Source organism: Mercenaria mercenaria, chromosome 5, assembly GCF_021730395.1.
Source record: "Mercenaria mercenaria strain notata chromosome 5, MADL_Memer_1, whole genome shotgun sequence".
NCBI classification, from domain to species: domain Eukaryota; kingdom Metazoa; phylum Mollusca; class Bivalvia; order Venerida; family Veneridae; genus Mercenaria; species Mercenaria mercenaria.
The window spans coordinates 70,359,215-70,378,151 of NC_069365.1; the positions used below are offsets into that span (position 1 = coordinate 70,359,215).

The window sequence follows — 18,937 nt, forward strand, 5'->3', positions numbered from 1 at the left end:
CGTGTTACCGCCGGACTACTTCGTCCGCTAATATTTTCATGAATATTCATCCTGGTCTATTTATATATAATAGATGTTATTTGTTTCTTTCACTGGGAGAAAGCCATGGAGAAAATCCTGGATGTGAGTGGAAGAATTTCTATCATGCTTGTAAAACAAACAAGTTTTCTTTCGCTTCAAGTTGTATAAATGTTTTTCTTTTTAAATTTCGTGTAGATTGATATTTTCAAAAAAATTCAAAATATTTGAAATTATCATACTTTTTTTCTCATTCTAATACTTCAATAATTCATTGTAAACAGATGATCATTGTATATTAAACATAAATCTATATGTAAATGTAGATATGAATAAAATTAGAATAAATACTCCCATAAAATAAATAAATTAAATGTGGCAGGGTAAAATGCATCGAAATGAAAATGTTTTTATTCTTTTTGCCAAGCTTTTAAATTTTAAATTTTGTGGTCACACATTGCTTGGCACGAATGTCTAGAGGTACATTAGCGTTTCAACAATATGAAATCATATCGCAATATAATCAATGTCAGTTTGTCAGCTTTAAAATCCCAGTTTGCATAGCTTATTTTATATACTGATATAGATACAGCTATAAAACAATTATATTACAATCCCTTAAAAACGTATGCTGCATTCTGAGCTGATTTAATGATGCATTTGTCGCACTGAAAATATTGCGACATCCAAATTAAAGAGAATTGATCATTTACAACATAATAAATATTCTAAACTAGCTCTTAATTATTCCAGTGTTTATTTTCAAGAAAATATTGACTACAGATAAAGTGTTGCTGTGATATTAAAGTCATCGAGTAAAAATAATAGAGACAAAATGTAATATTTTCAGAAATATATATGAAGAAATGAAAATTCTATAATAGTTCAAGATATAGATGACATCTAAGATAAAGCTGAAATACTAAACTGCTAAAAACTGTATACGCGAAAGTCGGGATTATATCATGTAAAATGACTGAAACGAAATCATTTCAAGTCCAATGGGTACTTTTTAAATAATTTTCACCGTCCTGCTTGGTATGTTATTTATAATAATGTAACATTATTTGGAATAGTAAATTATTCCAGATTGATTCATAAAAGACACCAAATAACTTTGTCTACTCTTTTTAATGACTGAATCAAGTATGGGTGTATTCTGTTTAAGTTGTAACATAATGCAATTTCATGTGATCTGTATAATGTATCGAGTATACGTGTGAACCGGCGCATACATTTTACTAATTAGATAAATTCGATGCACAACAACTCCAGCTTTTATCATTTCAAAATCAAAATTTGAAATATTAATTCGCACGCAATTGAAATTTCAGGACATTTTTAAAACAAAAAATCAGTCACACGTGTGAAGGTACATCAAAAAGTAAATGATCTAGTTTAATAAGATATATTTTTCTTAAATGAAAAACTCCAAACAATTTTAATTAGGATTGAGTTACAGGTTAAAAAGTGTCCGTGGAATTGAACTTTATCCCAACTTAAATACATTTACTATTCATTAATGAAAAAAAATCAGAAACCGTACAAATATTATATGATTTGAACATCTAGGACGAAAGTATGAACAAGTATACGATAATCCTTTGCATCAACATGGCCATAATAATTCATTTTGAAATGATTTGAAACTATGAAGAAGGTAATCATGTATTTGTTGTTTCTTAAATAAGAGTAATACACACGGGTAGACACGTAATTCAATTCCCACGCTTAAAATGGGTAGCGCGACGTCCGGTGATGGTGTTGCGCGTTAAAAAGACGAAACTCAGGTAGGTGAAGTGATATTTTTGCTCAATATGACACAATTACGAATGTTCTCGCAAAAAGCAAAATGCTATTCGACACAAATATGATAAAACGTCATACTTGTGAAATATCTTGTTTTAAATTTATTCTTCGGCCCTGTTATCACAAAAACTCTGGCGACATGAAGCGTGAGAATAGTTTGAAAATGACAAAAATGCTAGTTTCTGACCTCATGTGCCATATTTGAGGACATCTGACGCTTCTAATGATAAATCAACTGTAATACTGTGTAGCAAATATCACATTTACTTGCTCCCAATCCTGCTTATGGGGAGGTAATTGACAAAAAGAATCATCGGAAATGGGGTTGCGCCCCGGAAATGATCAAGATCTGCACTCTTCGCCATTTAGTCAGTATCTTTTTTAGTAAGCACTCCTTTTAACAGATAATATTTTAATGGTACTGTCCTAACTGAAAAATGGACAAGTTCATTATAAACATTTAGCAGGAAAAGGGCTTACAACTATATCTGAAATGCAAAAACAATCAGAAAAAAAAATGTCAAAATTATTCCAGGTTCCAGAAATTTTAAATTAAAACAACAAAATTGCATCAACGCAACTTTGTGGTGACTATCACACTTTTGAGGTGTACAGTAACAAAACACTAGCATGTTCCTTATAAACATATATTTTTTTTAACATTTTGTTTTAAACATTTTATTGTAACAGGTCTTTTCATCTGTCTGCTTTTATTCCAGTGTAGATATATTTCAGCGTCTCTTGTTCGTGATCAGTGTCGTTTTCATAAACTTAAGGCAAATTGTGTCGACACTTTCACTCCTTTTTATGGTGCGCTATCCTGTTTGCTATATTGCTGCAAAGTGGTGAATTGAAGAGAAAAAACACGAATTCGCGAATTCCCTTTTTAACGGTTCGCAGTTATCTTGAGAGGAGAGAGAAAGAAAGAGAGACAGAGACAGAGACAGAGAGAGAGAGAGAGAGAGAGAGAGAGAGAGAGAGATATCAATGCTGGTAAGTATCAAGAGGAACCTAGCTAGTATGATAACGATTGATATGATTAAAATGAAGTGTATTAAGTGTATTATTTTTTGTAAAAAAATATTTAAAAGTAATTGCTGAAATATCTGTGACTTTCTGTTTTCAGTTAAAGTAAAGACCATTGACACTGGCGTAAGGCAAAGACGTTCCCTGGACGCATTTCCGGACGAACTCGACGTTGACTTGTCAACAGAAGAAATAAGTATAAGTTTACATCATGTAAGAAGAAATTTTGATATTCCAAATGAATTTCCCGTCCACCTTATGAGGAATGGTGAAGTAAAGAAATACAGCTTCGAGAGTAAACGGGTAAGTGTACATTACTTGTATTGTGTAATAACTTTGTGAAGATAAATATGTGGCAAACAGATACAATGATGATCCAAAGTACCGTCAAGTTCCGTTAATATTTGCTGTTGATTGTCGCGGTGTTTTTTGTTGTTGTTTTTTTTATTCGCGAATAGTAACACTAACAGTAAGGAACGTGATTATTGCGCGGTTGATTATAAATACCGCGAAAAAGAATTTAAAAACGAGCGGATAAGGCAGGAAAAGTTTAAGCAATTCAAAGCTACTTGTTTGTCCTGTCATTTGTTTGTAACGAATGTAGATCTGATTTGATATTAGATCATGTACTAATGAAAATTAATATATACACACCCATATTTTTATTTGCCCGTTAAGTGTTTTAAGAACAAAATTGAACCGTTTTACTCAAGAAGAATAATTTATCATGTAAATAAATGGAGATGTCAAATATCTATATAAAACATTGAGATAATTATGCAAATTTCAGTTTCAATCTAGATATTTAAATGGAAATCGAGATACAATCATAAATACCGCCCCAAACGTGATATTACATACATCATGAATTTTAATTAAATGTTTACTCCCTGTTTTGAAACAACCGATCAGAACTAATATCCACATCTTGTTATGTTTAACGTTTTATGTTTTATCATACAATTGCAATGTCATTAAATGCGTAATGCGTGTTCTTTTTTTTCTTTCTTTTTTTTTTTTGCTGTTGTTTAATACAGACATTGCTTTACAATGCTTACTGTGTATAGGTATGTTAAGTACCACGTATTGCTCGCACCTATAAAATGTGTAGACTGTAAACGTGATTTTTTTTTCGATTTTGAACCGTCACCTTAAAAATGGGAAGAATTTTGTTTGCTTATTTTTCATAAAATGCTCGCAACTATAGCTAAATGTCATCATAATGGTTAGTTTGTTAAAGTGTAAGTGGACAACCTTTTAACACTACGCACCAGTAATACAATGACTGTCATAGTTTAAAGACTCTGATTTTATATTAATAATCTCTTTTCCAGAAAGTTGCTTATTATTTCGATACTACATCTGGTGCCGCCTTTATGGCATGGCCTAAATCTGAACAGAACGGTACTGCTGAGGACTTTGATGTTGTAAGTACAAATTTAGAGGTAATATACAATACCCACATAATCATTAGCATCGTGAGCATTTGTTATCATCATCATTGTCGTCGTCATCATCATCATCAATATTATCATCATTATCATCATCTCTTTTGTAATATGGTATGTTATCAGCATTAGTTATTTCAGCATTGTCATCTTCTCATTGTCACTTCAGCTCTTTTGTAATTACTTTTTATCACCTTAATAATTATCTTCGTAATCACTTGTCATCATTATCTCTTTTGCAATTACTTCCTCATCATCGTCTCTCTTGTTATCACTTTTATCAAGAACATCTATTTTGTGCTCATCTTTTTTCGTCATCATTATCGCTTTCATACTTATTTTTGCAACCATCTTCATTTCATAATCACTTATATCATTAGCTTCTTCTTATTATTCATGATTTATTCATCTACATCGAGTATTAAATCTGTTTAAGGCATCTCTACAAAGATAGATACATTCTTTCCTATTAAACGGAATCCTTACGAGATTAATATCTCCAGAACAGCAGCCTCTGTTCAACACACATAATTCGGCCATCATGCCAAGTACAGTTCGCTCAAGAGAGGTTGCGTTGTTTTTCAAATAGTCTTAAGAGCTTGAAACAAATAACACCCATGCCCGTGATTCCAGTATTTTACACCAGAAAAAAGAAATTAAATAGGTATATATGAGTCATCTTACGGAAGGTTATTTGTAAAAATGCATGTTGCGCAAACTGCTTTCACAGTTTTAAATGGATTCCAATATAAGGTCATATAATCACCATGAAGTGTAGATATGCTTGACATATTTTTAGGGGCCAAAAGCTGGAGAGTAATGTGCCAAGCGTTATAAGGCAGGTGATCTCATAAACTAACATTTTCACCAACGATTTATTTCAGTACGGAACGTTCATATCAGGTATATCAGAATATTTTGTCCAGCCACCAAAAGATAAGCAAAGTTCTTTTACAGTCTCGAAACTTTCTGAGAAAGAGAAAACACTTTCGGATTATGTCACCTTATCAGATACTGGTAAGTTCAGTTTGAAACAGTGAGTCCGTAAGTCCATACTATCCGTGTATGATTCCGGCATTTTCCGTCCTTTTTGAAAAGTCAGGCGCGTGTTAAGTTACCTATACGTCGGAAGAAGACCGAATTGCCTAAAGAGAATACGTAAGTTATACGGCAATTGGCGAGTGTCAATACGGATCTACTACCGTCACGTTCTTGATGCACAATCTGTCCGTTGTAAGAGTACTGTCTAGCATTTTTATATTTGTATTATTCTTTTGAAATCTGCCATTTTCGGTGGTTAATCTTTTGTGTGGCATATAAATGAAATAGTCTCGGTGTTTTTGTTAATATCATGAAGTCTGTTCAATTTATCTGAATAAATGAGTCCGTCATAAGCCGCTAATGGGAGAAGGCGAGTAGAGAGTTTGGGGCTTATTGGGGAGGAGGACAGCTTGAGCGAAATGGCGTCACACATTGGCGTCCATTGTAAATAAATGGATTTAAAATAAATGACTGTTCATTTACTTTATATCTTTATTCTTGGTAGATGAGTTTTCAGTTTGATTGCTCATAAGATTGTTATAGATCGGCATTTTACGGTGTGGTATGCAATCAAAACTTGTTTTGTCTCTCTGTGAAAATTGCGTTCAATATTTCATCTGGCTAAAGGTGCAAGACATTTTTTGTAGTACGACTTCACCGTACCGATGTGGGATTGTACTTGACTCTTTCTCGGTGCTAAAGCAAATTATTCGTAACAATACTATTGGTGCACCAGTAGATTAAGAATTGGACTCTATTTATGGCGTGACGCAAACTTAGGGTCTTGTTCTGGAAGTGACGTCCTTTATGGATTCACTTTACAAATAAATGAGCACCGAAAATACAGTTACGGTACAGTACATATAAATTGAAACTTGACATTGATGTTACATGTCTACATACTGTATTGAACAGAACACCCGTAAAAGCATGAAGCATGCCGAGTGAATTTTATTCACAAGTCATATTTCAATGATGGTTCATTTAACCTCATATTCCACGAAACGATTGTATCTTAAATCCGCCCAGTCCGGGTATAGGTATTTTATTTTCGGCGTTGTACAAGGAAGATAGATATTTATTTTACGGATGACTTGCTATTTGAGCATAGTCAAAGAATTCGCAGCTATTACACATATTTTTAATTTATTCTGGGCGTTTTGTCAATTCTGTTTTTAGATAATTTAGCAGTTAAAAAGCGAAAAAGTACACAGAATAACAATAGCAGCGTTAAATGCGTGATTGAAAAAATGCAGAAGTGTATGGTGTACCATTTGTGTCGAAACTCTGCTTTGCATGCGCGGACATTTCAAAATATACCAGCACGTATAAAAATATGCGTGCATGCGTAAATATATATACGTCTACCTGTATATTGTTACACGTGCACGTGTAAATATATAGATGTACGCTTATATGTACGTGTGCGTGCATATATATATATATATATGTGCACTTGTAATTACGCTTGCACGTATAAATTTACGCGTGCACGTCCATATATGCGTGCACGCGTATATATACGTGCACCTATAATTACGCGTGTACCTATAATTACGCGTGCACGCCGAAATATGCGTACAGGCGTATATATACGAGCTTGGTCTGAAGATTGGTGTGTCTCGATCAATACAGAGAAATCGTCCACCACAATATTCTCCCTGTCGTCAAAGCAGAGGGCGGGTAAAATCAAGAAGGGAAATACTTCGCTGATTGAAGCAGACGAGGCAAAATACCTTGGAGTGACCTTTGACAAACGGCTAACCTGGAAGCCCCTCATTAGTCATGCAGAAGGGAAGGCCCGTAGGAAGCTTGCCATGATGCAAACACTTGCTGGAACAACGTGGGGAGCAAATGAGCAAATACTCAAGACAGTATATCAGGGAACATTGAGACCCCATTTGGAGTATAGCCTAACTGCCTGGTCCACTACTGCTAAAACTAACAAAGAGGTTATAGACAAGGTTCAAAACCAAGCATTGCGGATCATGACAGGTGCTTCAAAGTCTACAACAATCTCCTTCATGGAGAAGCTAACAGGCACACAGCCGTTAAAAGACAGGAGACATGCAAATGTCCTGCTTCAAGCAGAGAAGTTCGTGTCTTTTCAAGACCATCCCATGAAAGCAAAGTTGGATGGCTACGCCAAAAAAATCGGCTCAAACGTAGCAGCTTCGTTCATGAGGCAAAGAAAACTCAATCGAGAGTTCAAAACTGAGCTGAACATACCAACGACTCCTCTAGGTAGTGAAGACATTATAAACCCACTAGCGAATGATCTGTCCTCAGTGACTGTGAGGCTTGCTGTTCCTCGTCTTGACCGCGGGAAGCAAGAGGATGAAGGTATTCGGAAGAGCCTCACACTTTCTATGATTAATAAAGACTATCCTCCGGAATCATGGACTCATGTCTACACAGACGGATCAGCCACATGCGCCGTCAAAGATGGAGGAGCAGGAGATTTCATTCAATACCCATCTGGCATGAGAGAAACACTACATGCAGCCACAGGAAAACACTGCAGCAATTACAAGGCAGAGACTGAAGCACTCATGAAGGCCGTCTCAATGGTTGAAGACTTGACAGAAGAAAGCTCCTCAGTCGTTTTTCTCACAGATGCACTGTCTGTCATGGAAGCTCTGAGCAACAATAAAGCTCCGCAGCTAGCCAGGAGAATGTAGAGCCTGAGTATAACCTGCAAAGTAGCACTTCAGTGGATTCCATCCCATTGTGGACTTGCAGGCAATAAAGAAGCAGAAAAACTGGCTAAGCTAGGAGCTCCGTCACAACAACCAACAAAATCTGTGAGTTACAAGGAGAAAGTCACCATCATGAAAGCACTAACGAGACCAAGGATAGAAGAAGATGCTTTTCATCTCCTTGATCGGTCTGAACAAGTGATGCTTGTCATTCTTCGCTCAGGGCACAACAAGCTCAATGCTCACATGTACAAGAAATACAGACTGGCACCATCGCCAACTTGTCCATGTGGTGAGGAAGATCAGACTGCGGAGCATATACTTCAGAGATGTAAAAGGCATGACAAGGAGTGAGCTGCGACTTGGCCGATAGATACCTCAATCCACCAGAACCTGTATGGAGGCATTGAGAATCTGCGGCAAACCACAAGTGTTATCGAGGCTACTGGTCTGACAGTGTAGTTGCGAACGAGAAGAAGAAGAAGATACGGGCACCAAGAATTACGCGAGCATGCATAAAATTATACGTCCACGTATATATTTACGCGTACACTGGTAAATATAAAGGCGCACGCGTATATATACGAGCATCCAGAATTACGAGTGCATGCGTAATATTATACGTCCACGTATATATTCAGGCGTAAACTTATAGGTGCACGGGTTAATTTAGGTGCGACTAGAATGTGCGTGAACACGTTAATATATACGTCCACGTGTATATTTTCATACGCGCACACGTAAATATGTATATGCACGCATATATGGACGTACACGCGTAAATTTATAAGTGCAAGCGTAATAACAAGTACACAGATATATACATCTATATAAGCGTGCACTTACATAATTAAGCGTGCGTGTATAAAATATAAACGTGGACCTATATATTTAAGCGCGCACGCATATTTTTAAATGTGCACGTATATTTTGAAATGTGCGCACACGTGAAGCAAACTTTCGACCCAATGGTACACCATAGAGTCCTCTATAGCTCAGTTATTATTACGCTGGTTTCTCAAGCTTGCGGAATGTCTTTGTTCAAACAGGAACGAAGACTGTACGCTTCATAAGGTTTTATACTAATAGTATTGAATAGGCATGACTTAAAATCGAAGCCCGTGTAGATGGTTCTATTTTTTTTTCATATATTTTAAACTGTCTTTCAAAACCTGAAGGGACTTTTTTCTCGAGGGATCGTCCATATGGGTCAAACGATGGCGACTATGAATGAATTTAAGAACAAGTGAAAAGACAAGGTGTTAATATGAATAGTTTAGACATTCCGACTAAAGAGCGGTATATATGTTTATATGATGTTTTCTGTCTAGTCTGTAATCTCCTATCCGTGAAGGGATTTAAATATCACTTGGCACAAATGTACCTCATAATAAGACAATGTATCATGCACAACTTTCAGACCCCTAGCTCAAAGGTCAAGGTCACACTTAGCAGTCAAATTTTAACATGGCATGAACAGGGTCCGTTTTGTGTCCGGTCCATAACGCTGTCAATCATTAAGGGATTTTAATATAATTTGGCACAGATGTTCCCCATGATAAGACAACGTGTCATGTGCAAATTCCGGACCCCTTGCTCAAAGGTCAAGGTCACAATTGGGGGTCAAAGGTCAATGCGACCCAAATGGTACACCATAGAGTAATATCAGTTGGCACAAATATTCCCCTGGATGAGACAACATGTCAAGCGCAAAACCCCGGCCCTAGGTTTAAGGTCAAGGTCATACTTAAAGGTCAAAAGTCAAATTCAAGAATGACTTTGTCCGGCGCATTTTTTCTTTATGCATGGAGGGATTTATATATAACTAGGCTCAAATGTTTACCACCATGAGACAAATTGTCGTGCGCAAGAAACTGGTCCCTAGGTCTAAGGGCAAGGTCGTACTTCGAAGTCAAAGTTCAAATTCAAGAATGACTTTGTCCGGAGCATTTCTTCTTCATGCATGGAGGGAGTTCGATGTAACTTGGCACAAATGTTCACCACTATGAGGCACCCTTGTTTCTAGAATAATGTCCGTATGTTTTTACTATAAATAGATTGTATTGTAACGTTTTTATTACTGGCCGTAGGGAAAACTCGAGACCACTTTTCTGTGGTACAACATGTACAACATGCATGTTATATCCAATTTTGAGTTGTATTTGACCTTTCTTTACCTGCAAAAAGAGTTTCTTATAGACTTACATTATATAGAATTTTTGGTAGGATTAATTTCCCTTTGTTGTTACTATAAATAACTTTAATGGTAACTTTTTTTATAATCGGCCAAACAAAATCCATATGAAAACAACTGTAGGTTTTTATATATGCAAATTTTAATCCAAGTGTTTTGTTATTACATATTGTATAAATAGTACAATATTGTTTATACATCATTGACAGATATCAGTTCATTATGTTATACTGCAGTAGAGAAAATTAGGTGCCTTCCAGTGAGGGACTTTGTATTGCATGGCAATACTTCATTCACTTATTCATTTTTCCTATTTGATTTCCAGATGCCATGATAATGCAAGACAAAGTGGAAAACCTTAGAAATGCTAACAATCCTACCAAAAGAGAAAGAAGACAGACAACAACAGCTTACGAAATAGAAATATTCTTTGTTCTAGACTATGCTATGTATCAAGAGTATGTTGTCAATATCCTATTTAACACAGATATATATATATGTATAAAGACACAATCATTGCTTTTGAAAGCCATAAAAATGGTCTTAGAAACTGTTGAAAGTAATCAGATGAAGTTGAGTTCTAATGGGCTTAGTACATGTACATGATTGGCCCAGTTGCACTCATTTGCAAGACGTAATGAAACTCATTACATATTAAAGCAAAGACAATTCGTTGTGGGACGGTATTTGTAGATATATATATATCTGATTCAGTAATGAAATAAAGAAAAACAATTCTTTGCCGTGAGAATATTTCTAAAGTGCAGAGCTTGAATGAATTATAAAAACTATTGAACATAATCTGATGAATATGGATTAAAAAATGTGGGGTTAGAAAAGTTATTAAGAATACTAGGGTTATCATAATAGAAGCTTGATCTGCGATGTTGTGTTGGCTCGAGTTGATTTCACACGAGGCGCTCATTTGGCCTGACAAATTCCACAAGAACCGAAAAAAAGTCCATTATTAAGCAACATACTGGCAATCTTATAGCATGCTTCCACCTTTTGTTTATTGTTTTGTTTTTGACCATAAACCTCGAGCTAAATCTGAAGTATTATCAATGTTTAAATGGTTTTATGTGATTGTGCTTTTTTTATAGAATTGAGTCAAGTCAATACATGTAGTAATCAGTGAAAGTAGTCCGGCAACATGCACAAAACATGATTTACAGTACAATACAGAATTTGTTTTCTTGCATGCCAGACCGGATTTTCCGTGTTTTTTTTGTTGTTTTTTTTTGCCGGCGCTGAAAAGACATAACTTGCAACCCTGGGTATAAGATTACTCAAACGATGAAATTTATGAATGAATGCATAAATTCATACGCTACTGTAATAAAATAGTGCTTGGAAGAAAAGCATCTGTTTTAATTTATTTCTTCTATTGATAATTGAAGAAAACGGTATGCAAGAAAAAGAATCTATCACTAGCTGAAAGTGCAGATAGAAATTTCTTGCAAGCCAGACAGGATTTTCTCGTGCTTTCCCGGTGCTATAAAAATTCATCTTACACCCATGGGTGTAAGACGACTCACGTGCTGCAATTCATGAATGAATGCGTAAATTCTTACGCTACTGTTATAAGACAGTCATTCAAAGAAAACCTCCGTTTTACTTTATATGTTCTACAAATTGAAAAATATGGCATGCAAGAAAAACAATCTACCTAAATGCTTGACTCTCGGATAACTGTTTTGCGATAACTCGGCAGAGCCTCGTTACCGCGTAAACAATTACCTTCGAGCCAGATATTCCCCTTTGCACCTTCACCCAAAGAAAAATTCTTATAATCTGGCTCTCGGGTTACCTTCTCACGGTAACTCGACAGAGCCCTCGTTACCGCCTAAACAGTTACGCTCGAACCAGATACTTCCATCTGCACCTTCAGCCAGTGACACATTCTTACATTTTGTTCATATTTTCTTCTGAAATACAATCCGTACTTTTTCTTACAGAATTTATACAGGTATACAATACATTTACTTATTGAATAACTTGCCGATATATATTCACTGTTTCTTTTCAGATGGTATGCCACGACAGAAGGTCAGGCAGACAGAAAATCTGCAACTATAGAATACATGACACAGTTTACCGCTTTTATATTAAATGCAGTATGTGGTTCTTTAAATATTACTTACTTTAAACATTTCTTCTTTTACCATCTTTATTTTATTAAAATTCCACAATGCTATATACAGATTTTACACCGCGACGTAAATATTTCTGAATGTAATTCAAACATGGGTAAATAATATCTCTGTTAGGAGCATTACTTGTACACGTATTGTTTTTGAAACATTATACTACTATCATAAATATTTTCAAGTTTAAGTGTATCAATCCGCCCGGCTGCTGTTGCCTTTATACGACGGAAAGATTTTTACAATGTGAAACAAACTCATTTTGTTTTCAACAAACATATTTTAGGTCATTATATTTCAATGATTTTTACTTAAACCATTTCAATATTTCACTAAAAAAACATTTCTACAAAAGAGTTGACTATATTTCAGATCGATCTTCGATATCAAACTGTCACTAACTATGGTTATACTATCAAATGCCTTTTTGCAGGGATTTACATCGCAGATGTAAGTTTCTTCAACATAATTAGCGATGATAGTTCTTTCTTTTCTTGCATATCGGTGATATTTTCGCCAACAACACCAGGGTATAACTTATACATGGCCAGTTTTAAACACAGATACTGTAAACGATCTCAATATGATTTTTAGCACAAGTTATTCTTATTCAATAGATCTATGCCGTTTCTACAAATGTAATACAGTAACATATTTGTTAAACATGTGATGAAGGACGCCGATTTCGAATCAGTCTAATTATAAAATCACCACCTATTAACGCTACTGACAGTTGGGAAGTCGAGGACTATAGTTAGATTAATTTCGAATCACTTAACACCGCTGAAGGTTCGAAACCTTGGCAGGAATGAAGACACACACCTCGGTGTTTTTACCATCGTTCCCGCCCATGTCTGAAATAATGTTCGAAGAGGCATCTGGGATCTTCTTTCACTATAATAGATGGCCTAGAAGTTGCCTGTGTATAACATGGGTTGCGGCTTAAAAACCCACAAAACAAACAAAACAATCGTCTAAAGCGTGTTTTCATTTTCAATTGTTTCTCATTGTTTACTGTTAAATGAACTATTGCAGACTCCAGATAGAGCACCTTTTGTGGAAAATAATTTATACTCTTATGGTTTTGTTGCGGACGAAGTTCTAGACGCATTCAGAGTTTGGGGAGAGGCCAACTTAGGAACTGCTAACTACGACCATGCGATGCTGTTTTCTGGGTGAGCGGTTTTTTCAGACTGATGTATGTACACATAATTCTTGTACTTCCCAACGCTAGAATTTCCTATATTTAAATACAGTCGTAACTGAATCATTTTTTCTTGTGTCTGTCATTGCTTTGTGAAATAGAGTTAAAAGCATTAATTTTATATTGTTTATTGCTAAAGAAAAGAAAACAATTACAACAAAGCGAAGATAGAAAGGTATTTTATTGCTTAACAGTTTTGTATTGCTTAACAGTTGTGTTCCACCGACTTTTTTATCCGTATTGTTTTTAACGTGCAATGAAATTGAAAACTCAAATTACAACGGTACTTCTTTAAGATCTATACAATGCTTTTTGTTGCTTAATGTATTACTAAATGTCACTCCAGTTTGTTTTGTAGCGAATAAGTCACTTTCTTTTGGACTAAATGTCGCCCAATGTTGCTTTATAGCTGTGTAGCCACATACTTTGTCACTTCAATGTGTTTTTCTAGCTAGGTAGACACATTTGTTTTGGACTAAGTGTCACTTTCGCGTATTTTTGTACTTAAGTAGCCGCAATTGTTTTGGACTATATGTCACTCCATGTTGTATTATAGATTACTGACAACCTTTGTTTTTGGTGATAAGTCAGGTTTTATAGGTAATATGCTTAGCTTCCTGTTTAGATTCTCCTTTTATTAATCCACTAATTTCTTTTTTTTTTTTTTTCGTGCCTTCTGCACAGGTATGAGATGGGCAGAAATTTTAACGGAGTATTTGATCCTGTTACAGCAGGTATGATAGATATAAGCTATTAGACCCGTAAGGACACTTGGTAACTTCCGTGTAATTACGTATTCTCGTAAGACAATTCGGAATACTTCGGGCTTTAATATACTATATTAGCTCAACGCTCCACATCTTTTCCGTACAAAAACTGAATCATATACGGAGAAACACGTAATTTGCCGATTGTCATTACGAGTACACTTCTTTTAAATATTGTAACGATTTTCCCAAGACATATGCAATGCGTAACAAAATATATTTGATGGCATTTAGAAATTTTAAAAATTCAAACAGTACTTTAAAAGCTTTGGACAAGAAGACCGACACTTGTGTACATGCGCTAGCAAACTTTTAAAAGTTACGTTTTGGAAACATAAAAGTCTAGTATTAGTTTTGAACTTGTCCATTTGTAATATGACCGCAAGACATTATTTTATATTAAAGGTTTTGCATACTATCCAACATATAACGACGGAGGTGGACTAGAAGAACCCGGAGTGTGTGGAAGCAACAAATATTCTATCAACGAAGGTGGCGGCTTTGATCCGAAGATGGCGACTGTTGGAGCACACGAACTTGGTCACAAGTACGTGGATGTTATTTTCAGCTCATATTTGACAGGGTGAGCTTTTGTGATCGCCATTCATCCGTCGTCCGTCCACAATTTCTTGCGAACACGATAGAGACCACATTTTTGAATCAATTTTAATAAAACATGCACACAACTTGTATTGGCATAATACATCGGTTCTTTACAAAAACTGACCAGATCCCATCATGGGTTACAGAGTTATGGTCCAAAATTTGCTATTTTTGGCTTGTGAACACGATATATACCAAATTTTTCGATTGTTTTAAACTTGCATTTTGGAATCACATAATATCTCGGTTCGTTCAAAAACTGGCCAGATCCCATCATGGTTTCTAGAGTTATGGCCTCTTAAAGGGCCAAAATTTGCTATTTTGGGCTTGTGAACGGGATAGAGACCATATTTTACGTTTGTTTTTATTTAAACTTGCACTAACTTGTATTGCTATAATATCTCGTTTCCTTTCGAACACTGGCCAGATCCCATCATGGGTTCTGATGCTATTTTGTTTTTTTTGCAGCCATATCTATATAGAGGCTTCAATTATGGTTTGATATGATACAAACTTGCAAAATATCTTTAACAACAATAGCTTTAGGATTCCATGATGAATCCGGCAGATCCAAATACAGAGTCCGGCAATACGGCCCTTGATTGGCCCCTGAAAGAGCCACAATTTATTAATTTTACCTTGTGATCACGACAAAAGTGACATTTTACACTGAATGTTAACTACACTTAGTTTAACTACACTTAAAGCTTAAGGCACAACCATATCTCGGTTCATTTCGAAAACCGGCTAGATTCCGTAATGGGTTTTAGAGATACTGCGCCTAAAAGGGGTGTGGGGAAATATTTTCTATATTGGCCCTTTCCGTCATATAGAGGTTTCATTTATGCTTTGATTTGAAATCAAAGAATAAGCTTGTTTAGACTCAGGGGACAAATTTTTGATTCTGTCTTCATAAAACGTGGTCAGACGTTTTTTGTTATTATAAAGTCTTAGATGATTTCAAATCTGGATCACGTGGGATAAAAAATAGGTCACTATGCTAAATCAAAGGAAAAGCTTGTATACACTCTAGAGGCCACATTTTTGCTTTGATTTTCTCGAACCTTTGACAGAATATTTGTTTAAATGAAGTCTCGGACACGTTTGAATCTGTGTTATGTGGGATAAATAATTAGGTCACTAGGTCAAATAAATAAAATGCGTGTGTACACTCAAGAGGCCACATTTTGGGTCCAATCTTGATGAAAATTGGCCAGAACATTTGTCTCCATGAAATCACTGGGGAAAACATGTTTACACTGTTATGGTGTGTTACTCAGGAGAGCGACCTAGGGCCATCTTGGACCTCTTGTTTCATTATTCATTACACACTGCGCTTTATTTATTACTCACCGCGCTTTATAGTCATCTTATATCGTCAGCGTACTTGTTTCGCTGACTGTCCTGTTCAATGACTTTCATTTCAGGCGTGCAGGCCTATCTTTAAAGAGTTTGGAAACAAAATCAGTTTCAGATCACGGTGAACAAAAATAAATAATTATGCCTGAAAGATGCGTATGCCCTTGCTTTTGTAAATTGTGTAGTATCTATTATTAACTGAATTTTCTTAATACCGTCTCATGTCTACAGAATTGCAGTGTTTAATCAGTGACTAGAGTTTTTGTCATCTTTTGTAACAAAATCACATGCACAAAAGACGTCACTCGAATTTTGTTATTTGGAGAGACTGTCAGATGTTTTATGCTTGCTTTACAAATTTCAGACTTCAGGTTTAAATAGAAATAAACAAGACGGTTAATGTTGTCACTTCTGTTATTTTCGAAGTCACAATACAACGCTTATATATTTAACTCTAACAAGATCCGATTCATTTTCCTATTAAACAAAGAAGGCTGAAAACAGTGAATTATACAATAATTCATTTTTCTGACGTCCCAATTATTACGTCATAGCGTCAAACGGCCTAGCGGCGCGCTGCCAAAAAAGAAACCAATTGAAAACGGGCAAATATTTAATGAATGTCGTCAAGGTTGTACTTTAAAATCCTTGGTAACGTTTTAGAATCGAAATAATATATCTCATTTACTGATTTGCTCTTGAATAAAATCATTGTTTTTCGTTCAGATGCGTAGATCTATTACTATGTCCTCGTGATATAATTCCTTCGCATCTGAACTCCAAACAATGATTTATTCAGCGACAAGTCACTAAACGAGATATAGTATTTCTTAAATCAAAACTAGGATAAATGTTATAAACCATTGTCAATATATGATATTCGGACAAAGCACTGGAAACACATGATTTAATTTTGGAGATCAGATTACGGATTATCGATTCGACTGGCCGTGTCAAGGTTTTATGGATACATTGTTCTACATTTTTTTCCATTTCAGTCTTGGGTCATTTCATGACGGTTCATCAAATAATTGTAGTGGTGGATATGTAATGGAACCGTCCTCCGGTGTAAGCATTGATCCCGTCGACAACCTTCTTTTGTGGATATTTTCGTCATGCTCCCAGGACTATTTTGATGTGTATATCAACGACTTGAATGGCGCGTAAGTAGTATGGATTCAGCAGACGACATGTCGACACTTCCTTTAGTATGACTACATCAGACGATATATCGACATTTCCTTTTGTATGACTGCATCATACGATATGTTAATTGACACGACCTTTAGTGTGAATGCATCAGACTTTTTGTCGACACTTCCTTTAGTATAATTGCATCAGATGATATGTAGATACTTCCTTTAGTTTTATTGCATCAGACGACATGTCGATTCTTATTTTTTATCGGCACTTTAGCAATTTTAATTGAAAGTACTTTTAAAATGAAGAAGTCAAGTCGGACGTATATTATAATCAGTAAAATCTATGTGTGAAAGACTCAGTGTAGCATTTTGAAAGGTTATGATTTTTATAGTCACAAAATGTTACATAAAAACTAAATGCTTTACTCTTTAGGCAAGCAAACTGTATGACAAGTCGGCAGGCAAACAATGCTAGCGACCTTGACCCTTACGTGAATGACACTGCAGGTCAAGTTTATGGCCCTGATGTTCAGTGCGAAAGGATACAGGGGCAAGGTTCATACTTGGCTAGGGTAAGTTTACAGATAGATTTGTCGTCAGCTTTGTACGTGGGTATATTGTGTATACTCGAGATTCAAGCAGGCGATTACAACAATATTTTAATACATTACTAGGCAATTCAATTTTTACGTGTTTACTATATAATTTTTTTTTTAACTATTTTGAATAATTACCATTTGTTATTTTGCCAATACCTTAACAATATTTGTTAATAACACTTCCAAATTTCAAGAAAGTCAAGCTATATCGTCATACAATTTTATTGATTATATGACTTCAGCCTATTTTTTAAACTAAAATGTGTAGAATTTACAAAACTTAAGAGAAACGTTATTTGGGACGAGAATGATATTAATAAACAAATACTCGTGGCAGTGCTGAAAAGAAATTTATAATGATATCAACAAATTATAAGAACAAATTGTATTTCCTAATTATTTTTCACTCGTTTTCTAACAGCACTACTTTTATGTGTGTTTGTTGTTTTTTTTTTTTCTGTGACTTTTCTACGAAATGGGTGAGGTAGCAAAATCTTTGCGATTTTTTGTTTTTGTTTTTTGTGACTTGAATATATCATTAACAACGCTTTCTTCTAAGGTTGTTAAGTAATTTTGAAGAGATTGGCAAAATAGTTCATGTGGTGTTAGCTGTTTTTTTTTAGTATGTCATAAATGAATTCTGATCGGAATGAATTGCACAAAAAAAAAAATCACACGATGTTGTGTATCACTTTGGTAAGACAGTGCATGAAAGTGTGATATTGCAAAGTTACTAAATTAGTCAGCCATATCACAATCACACAAACCGCAAAGGGATTCTGCGAACTTAGAAATGCAATATGTGTTTTTATGAGTTTTATGTGTTGGCTTTGAGTGTGTGTGTGTGTGTGTGTTGTTCGTTTTGTCCTGATGTGTAAGCT

General features: G+C 35.3%; 1 protein-coding gene across 1 annotated transcript in view; it reads left to right on the forward strand.

Annotated features, from left to right (window-relative positions):
• The window catches only part of LOC123557548 (mucin-22-like), a 47,535-nt gene that overhangs the window by 4,002 nt on the left and 24,596 nt on the right, over positions 1-18,937 (forward strand). The window contains exons 3-13 of the mRNA XM_053543869.1: positions 2,954-3,156; positions 4,188-4,280; positions 5,186-5,318; positions 10,561-10,693; positions 12,265-12,352; positions 12,755-12,832; positions 13,418-13,557; positions 14,271-14,320; positions 14,759-14,900; positions 17,314-17,478; positions 17,891-18,029. Of these exons, the coding sequence (XP_053399844.1) occupies positions 2,954-3,156; positions 4,188-4,280; positions 5,186-5,318; positions 10,561-10,693; positions 12,265-12,352; positions 12,755-12,832; positions 13,418-13,557; positions 14,271-14,320; positions 14,759-14,900; positions 17,314-17,478; positions 17,891-18,029 (1,364 nt within the window). The remainder of the gene's footprint in view (positions 1-2,953; positions 3,157-4,187; positions 4,281-5,185; positions 5,319-10,560; positions 10,694-12,264; positions 12,353-12,754; positions 12,833-13,417; positions 13,558-14,270; positions 14,321-14,758; positions 14,901-17,313; positions 17,479-17,890; positions 18,030-18,937) is intronic.